This window comes from Macaca mulatta, chromosome 7 (genome assembly GCF_049350105.2).
Source record: "Macaca mulatta isolate MMU2019108-1 chromosome 7, T2T-MMU8v2.0, whole genome shotgun sequence".
Classification (NCBI taxonomy): domain Eukaryota; kingdom Metazoa; phylum Chordata; class Mammalia; order Primates; family Cercopithecidae; genus Macaca; species Macaca mulatta.
Window position 1 is genome coordinate 74,884,725 of NC_133412.1, and position 20,537 is coordinate 74,905,261.

At 47.4% G+C, this 20,537-nt stretch overlaps 1 protein-coding gene across 10 annotated transcripts in view; it reads right to left on the minus strand.

The window, feature by feature from the left end:
* The window catches only part of ZSCAN2 (zinc finger and SCAN domain containing 2), a 36,952-nt gene extending 16,415 nt beyond the window's left edge, over nucleotides 1-20,537 (minus strand). For 4 of the 10 annotated variants that reach the window (XR_013395917.1, XR_013395915.1, XM_028851281.2 and 1 more), the window contains exons 1-2: nucleotides 20,411-20,537; nucleotides 16,992-17,505 (exon numbers count right to left, since the gene is read on the minus strand). Coding sequence is in view for 8 of the 10 variants with exons in the window: in XM_028851281.2 (XP_028707114.1) it covers nucleotides 16,992-17,397 (406 nt within the window). In the remaining 2 variants the exon portion in view is untranslated. Of the gene's footprint in view, nucleotides 1-2,053; nucleotides 2,357-3,853; nucleotides 4,027-6,714; nucleotides 6,961-13,434; nucleotides 14,153-16,991; nucleotides 17,506-20,358 lie in introns of those variants that run through there. The other 6 variants (XM_077940174.1, XM_077940175.1, XM_028851280.2 and 3 more) reach the window with 6 other exon arrangements.

Here is a 20,537-nt window from a genome sequence, read left to right on the forward strand (position 1 = left end):
GCAACAGAGCCAAGACTCCATCTCAAAATAAAAAAAAAAAGAAAGAAAGAAAAGAAATTAATGGCTGTCAAGAACATTAATGCTGCCAGGAAGTTGTTGATGACATTGTTTATACCATACAATGTCCTCTTGATGAGCCTGAGGAGGAAATTTCCCTCTTGACCTCAATCCTAAAAAAAGCTGCACTTTCTGTTTTTTGAGACAGAGTCTTACTTGGTCACCCAGCCTGGACTGCAATGGTGAGATCTTGGCTCACTGCAACCTCAGCCTCCTGGGTTCAAGTGATTCTCCTGCCTCAGCCTCCAGAGTAGCTGGGACTATAGGCACCTGCCACCATGCCTGGCTAATTTTTGTATTTTTAGTAGAGATGGGGTTTCACTATGTTGGCCAGGCTGGTCTCGAACTCCTGACCTCAGGTGATCTGCCCGCCTGGGCCTCCTAAAGGGCTGGGATTACAGGCGTGAGCCATTGCACTCGAACTCTCAGTGACATTTCTATTATTAAAGCTAATAAACTTTATTTAAGGTTAGATGCTCAATTTTCTGTAAGTTAATGTAAACCCTCACATACAAACATGATAAAATTGGACATGCCCCTCTCAGGCAGGACCTGGGCTCCACTCTTGCCTTCAGTCAATTTAAGATCACATTTATTTTTATTTTTTATTTTTTTGAGACAAGGTCTCAGTCTGTCACTGAGGCGGTAGGACACTGGCGAGATCGCAGCTCACTGTAGCTTTGACTTCCTGAGCTCAGGTGACCCTCCCACCTTAGCCTTGCAGGTAGCTGGGATTACACAGGTGTATGCCACCACACCCAGCTAATTTTTTTGTATTTTTGTAGAGATGGGGTTTTGCCATGTTGCCCAGGATAGTCTCAAACTGCTGGGCTTAAGTGATCCTCCTGCTTTGGCCTCCCAAAGTGCTGGGATGACAGGCATGAGCCACCACGCCTGGCCATAAGATCACATTTAAAATTGAAAACAGGCATATAATTACACTCTAAGCTTACACTGACACACATGCTGCTGCTAATCTGTGGGTTCATAGAATTGCCCTCTAGCCACACCCCTCATATCACTAGAGGACAGATACAGGCGCAAGGCGCACAAGGTATACTCTGACTTGGCAGGACCAGGAAGTCTGTGCTTCCTCAACTTCCTGCAAGACAGTTTTTTTTTTTTTTCTGAGATGGAGTCTCACTTGGTCACCCAGGCTGGAGTGCAGTGGTGCAATTCTGGCTCAGTGCAAGCTCCACCTCCTAGGTTCAAGCAATTCTCCTGCCTCAGCCTCCTTAGTAGTGTAGCTGGGACTCCAGGCTCATGCCAACACATTGTTTCTGGCTAATTTTTGTGTTTTCAGTAGAGATGGGGTTTCACCATGTTGGTCAGGCTGGTCTCAAACTCCTGACCTCAAGTGATCCGCCCGCCTCAGCCTCCCAAAGTGCTGGGATTACAGGCGTGAGCCATTGCGCCTGGTCATGGAAGACAGTTTTTTTATTTGTTTTTTTCATTTGTTTTTTTTTTTTTTTTTTTTTTTTTTGAGACAGAGTTTTGCTCTTGTTGCCCAGGCTGGAGTGCAGGGGTGCGATCTCGGCTCACTGCAACCTCTGCTTCCCTAGTTCAAGCGATTCTCCTGCTTTAGCCTCCCAAGTAGCTGGGATTACACGCATGTGCCATCACGCCTGGCTAATTTTGTATTTTTAGTAGAGACAGGGTTTCTCCATGTTGGTCAGGCAGGTCTTGAACTCCCACCTCAGGTGATTCGCCCGCCTTGGCCTCCCAAAGTGCTAGGATTACAGGTGTGAGCCACCATGTCTGGCCCGAAGACAGTTTTTTGGCAAGTTTTGAGCATAGAGCCCTGCTATCATCTCTCCTCTAGAAGAACCTGCAGGCCAAGGCCCTGATTTATTTTTAGCAAACTAACATGCCCAAAAACATTTTTTTTTGGGTGATTTTACTAATTCAATAGGTAACATTAGCTAATAAGGCTGTTTTTGCTGTTTTAAAATCAGAACTGGTGAGCTCTCGAATGATCTCGGAAGCAACAAGGAAAACAAGTAAAACTCCAATTTTATTTTCAGTGAGATCAGAAGATAAAATTTGCAGACACCAAAATACATGTCAGGGCTTCCCAAAACAGCAGACTGGGTAGAAGCAATGAGGAAGGAAGTGCAATGAATAAGCATGGAAAGCCCTGGGTTGGGAGGGAGCAGATTTCAGAAAGCTCAGGCAGAAAATCACTTCCTGTGTTTGGGAACTGGGGTAAGTAGGGCAGGCTTCTTTGGTTCAGAGAGGCAAAGGAGGTGAGGCTGCAACCGGAATCACACAGGGCAGCCATGTATGCAGGAAGCTGTTTCTGGAAAGCAGAGAAGGAAAGAGCCTTTGACCCACACACATTAATCCACAGTATTTATTTATTTATTTAAGATGAAGTCTCACTCTGTCGCCCAGGCTGGAGTGCAGTGGCACAATCTCAGCTCACTGCAACCTCTGCCTCCCAGGTTCAAGCGATTCTCCTCCCTCAGCCTCCTGAGTAGCTAGAATTACAGGTGCACACCACCACCCCCCCCCCCGCCCCGGCTCATTGTTTTTGTATTTTTAATACAGATGGAATTTTGCCATGTTGGCCAGGCTGGTCTCAAACTCCCGACCTCAAGTGATCCAACTGACTCGGCCTCCCAAAGTGTTGGGATTACAGGCTTGAGCCACTGCGCCTGGCCCGAGGAATTACTATTACTGAGAAAAGTGATCATTTCCATCCATAAAAATAATTAAATGAGGCAACTGCCTTTATAAAGGAATACCACAGAGTAGAGCTTGAAGAAGGGATGGTGAGACAACAGAAAGACATGAAATGTACACTAGAAGAACTCAGGAAAGGAAGGAAAATCACACAGAGAAATGAAGACAACAGGAAAAGGAGCACAATGGGAATAGGCATCTTGGAAAGCAGAGAATGGGAAAAAGAGGACCAAAATGAGAAAGCAATGACAGGAAATGGAAACAAAGGAATAGGTTAAAAGGATTAAAAAGAATGATAGAGGGCCGGGCGCGTTGGCTCAGGTCTGTAATCCCAGCACTTTGGGAGGCCAAGACAGGTGGATCGCTTGAGCCCAGCAGTTTGGGACAGCTTGGGAAACATGGCAAAACCCCATCTCTACAAAAAATACAAAAATTAGCCAGGTGTGGCTGCACACACTTGTAGACCCAGCTACTTAAGAGGCCAAGGCAGGACTATTGCTTGAGGCCAGGAGGCAGAGGCTGCAGTGAGCCATGTTTGCACCACTGGACTCCAGCCTAGGTGACACAGTGAGACCCTATCTTAAACAAAAAGATAGAAAGAGAAGTTAGGCAAAAGGAGAATCAGTAAACAACTGGAGTTCTCAAAAAAGAAAACTCAATAGAACTAATACTTAAAGGCCAGGCGTGGTGGCTCACGCCTGTAATCCCAGGACTTTGGGAGGCTGAGGCGGGCGGATCACAAGGTCAGGAGTTTGCGACTAGCCTGGCCAATATGGTGAAATCCCATCTCTACAAAAAAAAAATTCAAAAATTGGCTGGGTGTGGTGGCAGACACTTGTAGTCCCAGCTACCCAGGAGGCTGAGGCAGGAGAATCACTTGAACCCGGGAGGCGGAGGTTGCAGTGAGCTGAGATCGCAGCACTGCACTCCAGCCTGGGCGACAAAGCGAGACTCCATCTCAAAAAAAAAAAAAAAAAAGGACTAATATTTAAAGATATAACCTATAAGGATATAAGAACCTGTGAAAGCGATACCATGGGCCAACAAAAACTAACGCGGGGTGGCTAACAGTGAGACCGGCGGACAACAGCAAAAGGATCAAATCACTTACAAGGGGAAAGAAAATCAGCTGGTTTCAGATTTCTCTATATTCAGGCTGGGTGTGGTGGCACGTGCCTGTAATCCCAGCTACTCGAGAGGCTGAGGCAGGAGAATTGCTTGAACCCAGGAGGCGGAGGTTGTAGTGAGCTGAGATCACACCACTGCACTCCAGCCTGGGCAACTCTATCTCAGGAAAAAAAAAAAAAAAAAAGATTTCTCTATATTCAACAAAACTGTCCTTCAAGTATAAACCTATAGGCAAACAGCTTTGAACATACACAAATTCATGGACTGTTAGGGGGGTGAACACCTAATGAATTTAACTTTAGAATGAAGACTAAAACTACAATGGCAATTAGGGTGATTACAGAGCTTGTAAATGTTATACGGCAGTGTAGAAATGACATTCTAACCAAAACTGGGGTTGGGAGAAATAAGGTGGTTTATAGGATATGTTCGTTGATTGCCTCATCTGTAATAACCTGGGAATTCAAAGAATTCACATTTAAAATTGGTAAAGCATGCAGCTGAAGTAGAGGTTTGTAAAAATAAACATTAAGAAAGATAAGATTATTGCCTACAACCCCAGCACTTTGGGTGGCTGAGGTGAGAGGATTGCTTGAGGCCAGGAGTTCAAGACCAGCCTGAGCAACACAGCAAGACTTCATCTCTACAAAAAATAACAAAATTAGCCAGGTGTGCTGGCACATGCCTGTAGTCCCAGCTACTCAGGAGCCTGAGGTGGGAGGATTGCTTGAGGCCAGGAGTTTGAGGTTACAGTAAGCTATGATCACGCCACTGCACTCCAGCCTGGGTGACAGAGTGAGACTCTGTCTCTGGGGAAAAAAAAAAAAAAAAAAAAAAGAGGCCGGGAGCAGTGGCTCACACCTGTAATCTCAGCACTTTGGGAGGCAAAGGTGGGCAGATCACAAGGTCAGGAGTTTGAGACCAGCCTGGCCAACATCATGGTGAAACCCCATCTCTACTAAAAATACAAAAATGAGCTGGGCACGGTGGCACACGCCTGTAATCCTAGCAACCTGGGAGGCTAAGGCAGGAGAATCATTGAATCGTTGAACCCAGGAGGTGGAGGCTGCAGTGAGCAGAGATCGTGCCACTGCACTCCAGCCTGGGTGACAGAGCGAGACTCTATCTCAAAAAAAAAAAAAAAAAAAAAAGATAAGATTATTGACTAAAATTGGAGGGGAGAGGGATTATCTCTTTCAGATGTTAAAACATTACGAAATCTCTGCCGGGTGCAGTGGCTCACGCCTGTAATCCCAGCACTTTCGGAAGCTGAATCACCTGAGGTCAGGAGTTCTAGACTACCCTGGCCAACACGGTGAAACACCATACAAAAATTAGCTGGGTGTGGTGGTAGGCGCCTGTAATCCCACCTACTCGGGAGGCTGAGGCAGAAGAATCGCTTGAACCCTGGAGGCAAATGTTGCAGTGAGCTGACATCGTGCCACTGCATTTCAGCCTGGGCAATAAAGCAAGACTCCGTCTCAAAAACAAAAACAAAAACATTATGAAATCTCAATAATTAAAACATTAATAAACAATCAGACCAAATAAAATAAAAGCTCCAGAAATCGATTCAACAGATATGTAAATTCAGAATTTAATACAAGCGGCACATGAATAGACAGAACAGGAGAACAGAAAAGAGAATCTGTATAATGACTAAGAAAATTTAGCATACAATACAGTTGGCCTCTTAAATCCATGGAGAAAATATACAACATACAATAAATGATGCTGGAAGAACTAGTTAGGGAAAACTGGAAAAATTCAATTCAAATGGAAAAATTCAAGCTGGACCTAGAAATGGACAAATCCCAAATGGATCTAAGACTTAAATGTTAAAACAAAAAACAAAAAACCCAAATAGCAGCATCAAACTATTAGATGAACATACGAAAACATTTCTTTAAAATCTGGCAGCCTTTAAGTATGATCTTAATTTGTGGGGCTATCTTGTTTTAAATGTCAAGTCTTTGAACTCCCAGGTATTACAAACAAGACGATCAAAGCACATATCCTATAAAACCACCTTATTCTTCCCAACCCCAATTTTGGTTAGAATGTCATTACTTTTTTTTTTTTTTGAGATGGAGTCTCACTCTGTCGCCCAGGCTAGAGTACAGCGGCACGATCTCGGCTCACTGCAAGCTCCGCCTTCGGGGTTCACGCCATTCTCCTGCCTCCGCCTCCCGAGCAGCTGGGACTACAGGCGCCCGCCACCAAGTCCAGCTAATTTTTTGTATTTTTAGTAGAGACGGGGTTTCACCGTGTTAGCCAGGATGGTCTCAATCTCCTGACCTTGTGATAAACCTGCCTCGGCCTCCCAAAGTGCTGGGATTACAGGCATGAGCCACTGCGCCTGGCCCTTAGAATGTCGTTTCTATGCTGCTGTATAACATAAATATGATAAACCTCACTACAGAGGTCACTCTAAGTAGAATCCAGGCCCAATAACCCCTTCACTGGACTGCTCAAAGACGAGTCCTATCTTTACAAAGACTGCTGCTATCCAGCAAAGACCAAAGGAGGGTTGGCAGTTCTTCGCAAGTTGCCCTCTGAGAACAGAGAGACACAGGAGCCATTCTACAGGACAGAAAAGAGTGGCCCTTCAGGTGATCTGCCTGACAAGGGCCTCCAAAATGGGAAAAAGTCACTGAGCTGGGAAGAATAAGGGATCCCTGGCCCCCTCCAGGCTCCCTGAGAAAGGCTGGCCCCTATAGATGCAGAGCACACAGCAGAGCACGTTCAAGGGCAGGCGAGTCCCTCCTTTGTTTATTGGTGGCCAATTAAGAAAATGAAAACTCAGAAACTGGTTTTGGTCAGATACAAAAATGATATTCTTACCATGTTGTGAATGGAGATGAGAGATGATGGTGGCAGCTGGGAATTTTTTAAAAAAAAATTTACTGGTAGAAATGGCTTCGGCTACTCCAGGATACCAAGAGGAGCACATTCTGTGGATATGACTAGATGCAGGGAGGCGGCTTCTGAGGAAGCAGGCTTGCGAGTAAGAGGCTGGATGGCCCAGACATCCACTTTTTTGTTGTTGTTTTCTGTTTTGTTTTGTGTTTTGTTTTGTGTTTTTTGAGACAGAGTATCACTCTGTCGCCTAGGCTGGAGTGTAGTGGCACGATCTTAGCAACCTCCGCCTCCGAGGTTCAAGCGATTCTCCTGCCTCGGCCTCCTGAGTAGCTGGGATTACAGGCACCCGCCATCACTCCCAGCTAATTTTTGTATCTTTAGTAGAGATGGGGTTTCATCGTGTTGGCCAGGTTGGTCTTGAACTCCTGACCTCAGGTGATCTGCCCGCCTCAGTCTCCCAAAGTGCTGGGATGACAGTATAAGCCACCACAACTGGCCTGTTGTTGTTTTTTTGAGACAGTATCTCACTGTTTCCCAGGCTGGAGTGTGGTGGGATCTCGGCTTACTTAAGTCTTGACCTCCCAGGCTCAAGTGATCCTCCCACCTTAGCCCCCAAGTAGTTGGGACTATAGATGTGTGCCACCATGCCTGGCTAATTTAAAAAAAATTTTTTTTTTTTTTTTTGAGATGGAGTCTTGCTCTGTCGCCCAGGCTGGAGTGCAGTGGCGTGATCTCTGTCTCCTGGGTTCAAGCGATTCTCCTAACTTAGCCTCCCCAGTCGCTGGGATTACAGGTGGACACCACCACAAGCCTGGGTAATTTTTTTTTTGTATTTTTAGTAGAGACGGGGTTTCACCATGTTGGCCAGACTGGTCTCGAACTCCTGACCTCGTGATCTGCCCACCTCTGCCTCCCAAAGTGTTGGGATTACAGGTGTGAGCCACTGCACCTGGCTAAATTTTTCTTAAGAGATGGAGTCTTGGCCGGGCGTGGTGGCTCAAGCCTGTAATCCCAGCACTTTGGGAGGCCGAGACGGGAGGATCACGAGGTCAGGAGATCGAGACCATCCTGCCTAACCCGGTGAAACTCTGTCTCTACTAAAAACTAGCTGGGCGAGGTGGCGGGTGCCTGTAGTCCCAGCTACTCGGGAGGCTGAGGCAGGAGAATGGCGTAAACCTGGGAGGCGGAGCTTGCAGTGAGCTGAGATCTGGCTACTGCACTCCAGCCTGGGCGACAGAGCGAGACTCTGTCTCAAAAAAAAAAAAAAAAGAGATGGGGTCTCACTATGTCACCCAGGCTTGCCTTGAACTCCCAGGCTCAAGCAATCCTCTCACCTCCTACCTCAGCCTTCCAAAACTCAGAAATCAGTTAGGCATTAAAGATATAGGTAAGAACAGTCTTGCTTTCTTTTTTAATTTTTTTTTGAGACAAGATCTCGCTTTGTCACCCAGGCTGGAGTGCAGTGGCACAATCTTGGCTCACTGCAACCTCCGCCTCCCCAGGTTCAAGCGATTCTCCTCCCTTAGCCTCTGGAGTAGCTGGGATTACAGGCACCTCCTACCAAGCCCGCCTAATTTTTGTGTTTTTAGCAGACAGGGTTTCACCATGTTGGCTAGGCGGGTCTCGAACTCCTGACCTCAGGTGATCCCTGCACCTTGGCCTCCCAAAGTGCTGGGATTACAGGCGTGAGCTACCATACCTGGCCTAATCCAGCAATTTTAATTCTAGGTATATAACCGCCCAAAACTGAAAGCCCAGACTAGAACAGATATTTGTGTATCATGTTCAGGAATTATTCACAACAGCCAAAAGGTGGAAACAACCCAAATGTCCATCAACAGGTGAATAAATACAGTATATACATACAGTGAAATATTATTCAGCTTTGAAAAGGAATGAAATTCTGACCCATGCTCCAACATGGGTTGGCCTCAACCTTGAGGACATTATACCAGGTGAAAAAAGCCAGACACAAAAGAACACACCTCTTATACGAGGTATCTAGAGTCATCAAAATCTCAGAGAAAGTGGAATAGTCGTTGCCAGGGGTTGAGGGAGGGGGGAAAGGAGAATATTGTTTAATGGACACAGAGTTTCAGCTTGAGAGGAAAAAGTTCTGTAGATGGATACCAGTGATGATTGCACAACAATGTGAATGTACTTAACGCTACTGACCTGTATTCTAAAAATGGTTAAAATAAAATATAATATATGGGTTAAACCTGTTGGCTCATGCCTGTGATCCCAGCACTTTGGGAGGCCGAGGCAGAGGCCAGGAATTTAAGACCAGCTTGAGCAACAGAGTGAGACCCCAACTTTTTTTTTTTTTTTTGAGACGGAGTCTCACTGTGTTGCCCAGGATGGAGTACAGTGGTGTGACCTCTGCTCACTGCAACCTCCGCCTCCCAGGTCAACAGATTCTCTGCCTCAGCCTCCTGAGTAACTGGGACTACAGGCACATGCCACCATGCCCAGCTAATTTTTGTATTTTTAGTAGAGATGGGGTTTCACCATGATCATCAGGCTAGTCTTGAACTCCTGACATCAGGTGATCCACCGCCCTTGGCCTCCCAAAGTGCTATGATTGCAGGCGTGAGCCATCATGCCTGGCCTAGAAACACTCTTAAATCTGATGGTCTGCTAGGCACAATAATAGTATCTAATAGTATCTTGCTGTAATAGGTATTTTCCCTGATAATTCATAAGACAGAACATATTTTCTTTTCTTTTTTTTTTTTTTTTGAGACGGAGTCTCGCTCTGTCGCCCAGGCTGAAGTGTAGTGGTACGATCTCTGCTCACTACAACCTCTGCCTCCTGGGTTCAAGCGATTCTCCTGCCTCAGCCTCCTGAGTAGCTGGGATTACAGGCGCCCGACACCACACCCAGATAATTTCTGTATTTTTAGTAGAGACGAGATTTCACCATGATCATCAGGCTAGTCTCAAACTCCTGACCTCGTGATCTACCCACCTTGGCCTCCCAAAGTGCTGGGATAACAGGTGTGAGCCACTGTGCCCGGCCAGAACATATTTTCATAATTCTTAATTCTTTATTTCTAAATTGCTTATTTACATCTTTTCCCTTTTATTCTACTCGGTTGACTTAAGAATTTGCAGAGGCTCTTGTAGAGCAAGGATTTTGACTCATGATCTGCTACATTACAGAGTCGGATGCAAATATTTCCTCCTAATGTGTATGCTGTCTTTTAACTTGATTCACGGTATCATGTTTTATATGAAACACTTCTGTTTTGGCTGGGTACAGTGGCTCACTCCCTGTAATTCCTGCACTTTGGGAGGCAGAGGCAGGCGGATCACCTGAGTTCGAGAGATCAAGACCAGCATGACCAACATGGTGAAACCCCATCTCCACTAAAAATACAAAAATTAGCCAGGAGAGGTGGTGGGCGTCTGTAGTCCTGGCTACTCGGGAGGCTGAGGCAGGAGAATCACTTGAACCCGGGAGGCAGAGCTTGCAGTGAGCCGAGATGGCGCCACTGCACTCCAGCCTGGGCGACAGGGTGAGACTCCGTCTCAAAAAAAAAAAAAAAAGAAAGACTTCTCTAATCCAGCTTTGATGATTTCTGTATTTCTGTACTGCTTATTCACACTTCATAGGTGAATTGTGAGTGCCTAGAGGTTCCTGTCAAACAAACATAGAAGTCCTTCCCGCATGCTAAGATTACAAAAATATTCTCTTACATGCCATTTCAGATCCTCTCTAGTACAGATCTATAATCCATCTGGGATCTATTTTTGTGTAACTTGCAAAGGAGGGATCTATTTCTTTGTAAGCTGCGAAGTAGGTATCCAATTTTAGTTTTTTCAAAATGATTTGACCACTGTCCAAAAATCATTCACTGGAACAGTTCCTGAAGGGCCACAGGACCTCTCCCCTTATCTGTCACTGGACAAAAGCCGCCACCGTAGCTCGATCTAATCCAATGGTCCTTGTATTTCTTGCACTTGCCACGTGTGCTCTGGCCTCACATGCAAAGCACAAATTCCCATGGCCATTCACAGAGCCCTGCGTGTCCTCGCCTGGCCACAGGCCTCCTCTTTCTCTCCCCCACCAGAGACCATACCAGCATGAACATGGGGAAGACTCATGTCAATAGGGGATGGACCTGAATTTGCTGTAGTTTATTTATAACAACGAAATAAACTGGTCACAATCTTTGGTGCTCTGGTTTGTGTTTGGCTCAAAATTCTTCTCCAGCCCCTTCCTGCCTGATTGTGACCTACCCCTGTGTCTCAGACACTGGTCTAAAAGAGAGAAGTGGTTCCGACATAGGGTATGCCTAGCTCCATTCTCAATGGGGCTCTCTGCATTAGAGCGCTGCCCTGGCAAGCCCAGCGGAAACCTGAACGTCCCTGAGGGACTGGGAGCATTGTTCCCCCTGAACTCTGGCTGCTTGAAAGACTAACTGCTGATAAAAACACCAATGGACTGTTATCTGGTGAAATAAATGAATGCCTAACATTTCATAGTTGTAACGTTACTTCTCCCTAAGAGTTCTATCTGGTATACTTTTCAAATATTTGAGTAAATTAAAAGTAATTTTTGGGCTGGGCACAGTGGCTCATTCCTGTAATCGCAGTGCTTTGGGTGGCTGAAATAGGAGTATCACTTGAGGTCAAGAGTTCAAGGTTGGCCGGGCGCGGTGGCTCAAGCCTGTAATCCCAGCACTTTGGGAGGCCGAGACGGGCGGATCACGAGGTCAGGAGATCGAGACCATCCTGGCTAACTTGGTGAAACCCCGTCTCTACTAAAAAAATACAAAAAACTAGCCGGGCGAGATGGCGGGCGCCTGTAGTCCCAGCTACTTGGGGGGCTGAGGCAGGAGAATGGCGTGAACCCAGGAGGCGGAGCTTGCAGTGAGCTGAGATCCGGCCACTGCACTCCAGCCTGGGCCACAGAGCCAGACTCCGTCTCAAAAAAAAAAAAAAAAAAAAAAAAAAAAAAAAAAAAGAGTTCAAGGTTATAGTGAGCTATGATCACACCAGTGCACTCCAGCCTGGGTTGACAGAGTAAGACTTTGTCTCTCTCATACATATATTAAAGTAATTTTGTTTTGAAACTAAAAATTGTAGCTTTAGAAAGACATAAGCTCTAACACTCTCCACTCCCTTTCTGGCTGAGACAAATGAATGTGTGTGTTCATTTGTGGTCATTAAGGGAGCATTTCGCTGGGGCAGCAAGCTCAAAACAAATCACCTGTTGCCTCTGATGGCTGAAAGCCAGATGATGCTGAGGATGGCTGGAGAGGTCAGCTGTGACTCTTTCACTCAATTGTTGGACAAGAGAAGGCTTGAAGTTAACAACCTCTATTCCTCTCCTGGGTCATTAATGCTTTTCAAACTTTAAAGAGCATAGGAATCACCTGGAGATCATGTCAAATGCAAATTTGCTTCAGCAGGGCTAGGTGAGATTGACAGTCCTTATGTCTAACAAACTCCCAGGTGAGCTGATGCTGCTGGCCCACTGACCACCCCCTGAGGAACAAAGCTCTATGGCAGTGGTCTTTACACTTTGCTGCATAATAGAACCACATGGGGCACTTTCAAAACTCCCTTGCCTAGGCCATACCCATTACCAATTAAATCAGAAAATCAGAATCCCTGGAGTAGGCTCCAGGCCCCCAGGTAATTCTAATGTGCGGCTGAGTTTGAGAACCAGAGGTCTAGTGCAGAGGTTCTCAAACTGGAGTCTGAATTGGGATCACTTAAAGGGGTGCTAGGCATCACCCTTAAAGTTTCCTTTTTTTTGTTTTTTGAGACAGAATCTTGCTGTCACCCAGGCTGGAATGCAATGGCGCGATCTCAGCTCACTACAACCTCCACCTCCCAGGTTCAAGCGATCCTCCTGCCTCAGCCTCCCAAGTAGCTGGGATTACAGGCAAACGCCACTGCCTGGCTGATTTTTTTGTATTTTTAGTAGAGATGGTGCTTCACTTTGTTGGCCAGGCTGGTCTCAAACTCCTGGCCTTGAGTGATCCACCCGCCTCAGCCTCACAAAGACATGGGATTACAGCCATGAGCCATCGGGCCCAGCCACCCTCAAAGTGTCTGATTCAGGAGTTCTAGGGTGGGGCTCAGAGGTTCATGATATTGAAGGGAGAGGGAAAGGAAGAGGAAGTAGGGTGGAAGAGAGGGAAGAGGGGGAATTAAAGAGAAAGGAAAAAGACAGATTCTGGCTGGGCGCGGTGTCTCACGCCTGTAATCCCAGCACTTTGGAAGGCCCAGGTGGGCGGATCACGAGGTCAGGAGATCGAAACCACCCTGGCTAACACGGTGAAACCCCGTCTCTACTAAAAAAAAAAAATACAAAAAATTAGCTGGGCATGGTGGCAGGCACCTGCAGTCCCAGCTACTCAGCAGGCTGAGGCAGGAGAATGGCCTTAACCTGGGAGGCGGAGCTTGCAGTGAGCCAAGATCATGCCACTGCACTACAGCCTGGGTGACGAGCGACATCTCAAAAAATAAAATTAAATTAAATTTTAAAAAGACAGGTTCCTTGTCTTCTAGGATTTTATAGGTTCCTAGAAGAAATAAGACAAATATTCATATAAACAGAAAACAAGGTGAGCTATGATAAAAAGCCAAGAGAGAAAATCTGAATGTTCTGGGGGAGATGACTTCTAGCAGAGGTGATTAGAGGTGCTCCTAGGTGTGTGGAACTGGGGATAGGGAAAAGGGACAGGGTTTAAGAACAGCTTTAATGAAGAGGGTCTCCATGGGTGGGCACTCAAAGAATAACTGGGATTTTATCACACAGAGATGGGACAAGGCTATTCCAAGCCAAAAATCTAGGAGCAAGGGCCAGGCACGGTGGCTCACGCCTGTAATCCCAGCACTTTGGGAAGCCGAGGTGGGCAGATCACCTGAGGTCAGGAGTTCGAGACCAGTCTGGCCAATGTGGTGAAACCCTGTCTCTACTAAAAACACAAAAATTAGCCAGGCATGGTAGTGGGCACCTGTAATCCCAGTTACTCGGGAGGCTGAGGCAGGAGAATCACTTGAACACAGGAGGCGTAGGCTGCGGTGAGCCCAGATGGCACCACTGCACTCCAGCCTGGGGGACGGAGCAAGACCCTGTCTCAAAAAAAAGCACAGGCTGTGTTCAAGAAAGAGCAAGATCTGAATGGAGTGGGGGTAGAGCATGGAGGGTCAGGGGTGGGAGCAGGCTGCAGCGGGGGTCTGGGCCAGGTCCCACAGAGTCACGGATTCCAAGCAGAACACGGAGGTCATGCTTGATTTGGTAGATACTGGGAAGCTCATGAAGGTTTTTACGCAGGAGTGCCCCATCACTCTGGTAGGAGTGGAAGAGCTGCGATGAAGTGGCAGAAGCTGAAGACAGGTTCAGTTTGGCAGCTGCTCCAAGAATTCAGGTGAGAAACTCCATGCATCTGGATTAGGGCTGGGTATAGAGAGTAAAATGTCCTCAGGAAACAGTCACAGAGAGACATAAGCTCTGCCTCTTAATCTATTAACATAGGTCTGATCTTCATTAGAATTAGAAGGTACTTGAATCGTGAGTGCCCAGAGGTTCCTGTTAGAAAAACATTAAACCACCACTGACTAACCAGGCCTGGAAATGTCCTGTGCTGGGTGAATGTGTCCAAAGGTCCCAAGCAGGACAAACAGAATAGAGGTCACGCGGCCTTATGTCGAGTAAATGTTTGAGAAGGGATGAAGACAAATGCAGGGACTCCTGTGAGCAATCATGAGGAAGCAGGGGCATTTGTTAAACAAAGACCAACAAAGACAATCTCAGAGGCAGAAGTCGGGGACAGACAAACTCACGCGTCTGGGATGGTCCCCATTGGTTCCCATCTCAGGTGCCCAGTGAAAGATGAAAGGCAGAGGCCCTGCCACAAGCTGGATGGGAAGGGCTGTAATCACCTCTGACACCTGCTGAGACCTGAACCTCTGCTCTGTGCCTCCCCAACCAAATAACAACCTGAGGCCTCTCCTCAGCCCTCCGCCACTCTCTCCTCCACAGTATCTGACTGCAGATCCAAAGTTCAAACTGCTCACCTCCACCAGAAGGGAAGCAAAGACAGCTGTAAAGTAGGAAGACAGGTTTGCTTATTTTAATAGGAGGAATAAAATTCAAAGTTATTTTTTCAGGGCCAAAGAAAATCAAGCACTTTGCTTCAAGTAAAACTGAGATCTCTATGCAGAAAGAGACAGGTCTGGGTTTGAATCCTGGCTCCACCATTTAACAGGCATGTGAGTGAGCTTCCTGAACTTGCATTTTCCTGTCTGTGAAATGACAACACCAGCCACTCACAGGATTCTTAGTGAGACAGACATGAAGGTGCCCAGGGCAGGGTTGGGTCACTGCAGACCTTCAGCATCAGTCCCTTTCTCCACAGGACAGCTCTACTCATTCTCCCAGTCCCTGGAGGTTGTGATAGTCTGCCCCAAACCCCTTCAGTTTCCTTCTCTTCTCTTTCCAGTCCTCTGAATCCTCCAGGCCAGATGCTCTGGAGTTAGTCACTGTCTTAATTCCATCTGCATCCCCAACTTCCAACACCCACTAGGAAGTGTCTCTTAGAATCATACATGTGACAGCGCTTAAAAACATGGGCCATGTCCTCAGACATGTAAGTTCAAATCTTGGTTCTGCCTGGTACAAAGGCATATGATCTTAAGGGATCTCTGGTGATGACAATCCTGCTTATCTTCCAGGGTGGTGAAGATTACATGAGTTTTCCATATTAGATGCTAAGCATATGTCCTGACTTGCAGAAAGAGCTTGGGAAGTGCTAGCCATGGTGACTATCAGTTCCTTCTCACATGTGCCCCATCTGGGGCCAACCCCCATCACTGCACACCCGATGACAAGGGAGCTTCCTGGCTGCTCTCCTGCCCCTCGCCTCTCACTACCCTAATCAAACCTACATCCTGTTGCCAAACTCCACTTCCTCCCATGCCCCCTGGGGCCCTAGTTCAAGAACCTGCTAAGGCCAATGACATTCAGTCCAGGCCCTCACTCACCCTTCCCCCAAACTCTACTTCCTACCACTTCCTAAAAACACACTTGCCACTCCCATCAGCCAGTTCTGCTGTTACCCAAAGGTATAAACTACCTTGGCTCTGCCCTTCCAAGCCTCTGCTCAGCACAGCTCCTCTCAGCTGCCACACCCTAATCCCTTCTACAACCTCCTGCTTAGGTGTCACCTCCTCCAGGAAGCCTTCTCTGACCTGACCTCTCCTCTCCATGCTCCCTTCTCTGAACTTCCATAGTTCTCATTAACACAAAGGCAGCCATATCCTATGACCCCTGAGACAGCCCTAAAGGCACAGGTACATCTGAAGTAAATATTTGGTCATCAAGTGAGTCCAGTTTACAACAGAAAACCAGGAGGGAGACAGAGCGGTTAAATGGCAAGACAGGATCCCAATACTTATTAGTAACACCGGAACAAAATAGAGTAACTATTGCAAAGAGCTCGCTTGAAATTACGATTTTAAGAGCCTATGATTACTTTATACCACAGAAAGTCCCTAGTTATTAGCTGGTTTACTTGTCATTTCTCTTGGTTTCACAAAAATAATCACTTTGAGGCTAAGCATGGGTGGCTTACACCTGTAATCCCAGCACTTTAGGAGGCCAAGGTGGGCGGATCACGAGGTTAGGAGTTTGAGACCAGTCTGGCTAACATGGTGAAACCCTGTCTCTACTAAAAATACAAACTTAGCCAGGCATGGTGGCGCGTGCCTGTAATTCCAGCTACTCAGGAGGCTGAGGCAGGAGAACTGCTTGAACCCAGAAGGCGGAGGTTGCAGCAAGCCAAGATCGTGCCACTGCACCCCAGCCTGGGCGACAGAGTGAGACTCTGTTTCAAAAAAAAAAAAAAAAGTTGAAAATATCAGATTGTTTTCTCTAATTGCAAGAACTATTTGGATGTTTCTTGTACAACCAAGTGAAGGTGCCAGGGGTCTCCATCTCCTCCCTGTGTAACTTCCACCACCTTCCCAACCACTCCAAATAAACATAGAAGTAAAAACTGTGCTTACAATGCAAAGGTAGCTCTAAGCCCCTCCTACACCGCAGTTCTGGAGCTGACATTGCACACAGTGAGGACACTAAAAGGCTGATGAACATGCTGACTGCCTGCAGACAGAGCAGAGGGATGGCGCTAACCCCCACTCTGTCTTGGACACCACCTTCTCCTCCTCCGACACAACGCACTCCTCCACCTTGGAAGGGTGCTCCCGCCCTCTCCCCATGAGGTTCCGCGTCTCACCGCTGTCCCGAAGGGTCTGGGTCAAGTCTTCCACCAGGGCCGCTGCCTCCTCACTGCTTTCAGGCCGATGCTCTTGCAGCCAAGCCTGAATTTCCTTTGGTAGCACAGTTAACATCTGCTCCTTGGTGTGTACCTCTGGCCTCAGCCAGCGCCGACAGAGCTCTCGGAGGCGGCTGAGTGCACCCTGTGGTCCCTTGGTCACCTCCTCCTGGGAGCTGCCCTTGCCAGCACTCTGGGGAAAGGGCTCAGACTCAGGGCCATCCTCCTGCAACACAGCTTCCTGCACCCAGGAGTCATCCTCCAGGATCATGGTGGTGACCTCCTCCTTCTGTCTATCTTCCACTTGAGGCACCTGGACCAAGGGACTCAGCGGAGTGGTCACTCTCGGGATCTCTGCAGCCATCATCCACGGTCCTGGGGCAATCACTTAGGCTTCAAGCCTTGAACCCCAGTCTTCTCCAGCCAGGCTCTCAGGTAAGACACTTCCCTCCTCAGATATCAACAAGTAGTCCCGCTGAGAAACAAAAAAGAGAACCATAATCTATAGGTAGACTGTCTTAAAGCAATCTAACTCACAAAAGCCCAGGTCAGACCACCAAGTGGTCCTCACATATGCAAGCCAACAGACGTTTCCTGTTCCTCTTAAAGAAAAAATGGCTTATTCCTGAAAACATCTGTGGTAAGAGAAGGCGGTGGGTGTCGCACGCCTGTAATCCCAGCACTTTGGGAGGCCGAGGTGGGCAGATCACCTGAGATATGGTGAAACTCCGTTTCTATTAAAAATACAAAAATTAGCCGGGTGTGGTGGCAGGGGCCTGTAGTCCCTGCTACTTGGAAGGCTGAGGCAGGAGAATCTCTTGAACCCAGGAGGCGGAGGTTGCAGTGAGCACAGATCTCGCCACTGCACTACAGCCCGGGCAACAGAGTGAGACTCTGTCTCAAAAACAAAAACAAAAACAAAAAAAGTATCCCAAGCACAAAAAATACAGCATTGTTCCTTCCAAAACACCAAAGAATGAGTATCAGAAATGCAAAGTCCCTGGGAAAAACCCATGACTGAAATACTGAGGACTCTCATAAGTCAGTTCCGACTTGGACCTTGACTTGACTTGCAGTCAAGCCTGAATTTCCTTTGGTAGCATGGTTAACATCTGCTCCTTGGTGTGTACCTCTGGCCTCAGCCAGTGCCGACAGAGCTCTCAGAGGTGGCCGAGTGCACCCTGTGGTCCCCTGGTCACCTCCTCCTGGCGGTTGCCCTTGCCAGCACTCTGGGGAAAGGGCTCAGACTCAGGGCCATCCTCCTGCAACACAGGAGTGTGTGTGTGAGACCTTGACCTAACAAACAACTTAGTCACCAAACTCTGTGACCACCTAATAAATAGAGATAGTAACACTCATGTTTCTGTTTTTATGGGGGCATCTTAAGGATTAGCAATGGATCAGATGTCAAAGCACTTTGAGCTTCATTGGAAGAAAGGCAATATCTCAACTGCATTATTACCATACTGTAAGTATGAAGTTTAAAACATACCCATACTCTCCAATCCAGCCTCAGCCCCTCAGTACTTTATCTTAAAAAAATAACCAAAAACTTGAGTCCTTAAAAATCCAGCAGCAGGGAATGGCTAATAAACTATGACACATACATATAGTAGCATGTATTAGAAACTGTGCTATAGGCCGGGCGCGGTTGCCTGTAATCCCAGCTCTTTGGGAGGCCTCGGCAGGCGGATCACTTGAGGTCAGGAGTTCAAGCCCAGCCTGGCCAATATAGTGAAACCCCATCTCTACCAAAAATACAAAAATTAGCTAGGCATGGTGGTGGGCACCTGTAATCCCAGCTACTCAGGAGGCTGAGGCAGGAGAACTGCCTGAACCTGGGAGGAGGAGGTTGCAGTGAGCCGAGAGCGTGCCACTGCACTCCAGCCTGGGCAAAAGAGCGAGGCTCTGTCTCAAAAAACCAAATAAATAAAAAGAAAAGAAAAAAAAAAAGAAACTGTGCTATAATATATGGCTACGTTTGGGTGGTAATGATAGGAAAAGGGCTCAAAGGAGCCTTCTGGGATGATGGAAATTTTCAATATCTTCATTTGGCAATGGTGGCACAACAGCAAACGTGAAATTTAAGATCTGTGCATTACGCTGTATGTTTTTAATATTTCAAAAATTACACTGACAAAGATTAATCATTAATGATTTAAGATAATCCTTCTGATATGAAAATAATGGATAAACACAAAATCAGCAGGGCAGAAAAACCATAGACATAGTAAGTCCTGAATTCCCTTTAAAAATAAACTCACGGCTGGGCGCAGTGGCTCCCGCCTGTAATCCCAGCACTTTGGGAGGTTGAGGTGGGCGGATTACCTGCGGTCGGGAGTTCGAGAGCAGCCTTACCAACATGGAGAAACCGCGTCTCTACCAAAAACACAAAATTCGCCGGGCGTAGTGGCGCATGCCCGTAATCCCAGCTACTCGGGAGGCTGAGGCAGGAGAATGGCGTGAACCCGGGAGGCGGAGCTTGCAGTGAGCCGAGATGGCGCCACTGCACTCAGCCTGGGCGACAGAGCGAGACTCCGTCTCAAAAAATAAATAAATAAATAAAAGATAAATGAACTCACAGGAAAAAAGAACGGGACGGCAGCTACAAAATACTGAGAGCAGTGGAATTGCAAACGACTTAAAATGAACATTATAAAACCAATACAAAATTATTGTTAGCCCAGGAGCTGCAGCTCACGCCTGTAATTCCAGCCCTTTGGGAGGCCGGGAGTTCATGCCCAACCTGGGCAACAGAGTGAGACCCAGTCTCTTCAAAAATAAAAAATTTTTAAAAAAATCCTTACTACATCATAAAGACTCAAAAAACACTCCCCCCCCCCAATGAAAAGGGGAGAAAGGTTGACAAAGGCAAAAAAAAAAAAAAAAAAAAAAAAAAAGGACAAAAAGAAAATAAAAGCTAGTGGGAAAACCCACGCTCTCAACGTGTATTTACTCAAATGACTAGAAGAAACATTGGCATATGGTAAAAGAGAACTCTTCCTACTTGGGAGCCTGGGAAAAGTGTGCCCGGTCAGCTAATTTGCCGTCTGACTCGGGGCACGACACGCCCCCCTGAACCTCAGTTTCCCCATCTGTAAAACGTGTACGCTGCGCGGGATGTCGTCGAATGCCCCTTCCCGTCCAAAGCCTGCGCTTCCCGGTAGGAGACGCAAGGAGCTCTCCGCCAGCGAGACGCCTCCAGGACGGTTCGCGTAGCGGAGCCGGCGCTCTGGGCTGCAGGGCCCGCAGGACACTGAGCACGACCCCGACGCCCCTCCCCCAGCAGAGCTGCCGGCAGCTGGCTCCAGGCCCGCTATTCCCTCACCTCGGGCTACTGCCCGGGGTCCGGCAGCTCCAGGCCTGCCTCTCCGGCTCACCTCTCGGGAGACCAGGTCCTGCTCTAGCGGCTGCTTCGCGCGCAAAAGCGCCCCTGGGCTCGGCCCGGCCCCTCCGGATTCACCCCGGCTCAAGCCCGTGGGGCACCGAGAACAATGGACGGGAGAG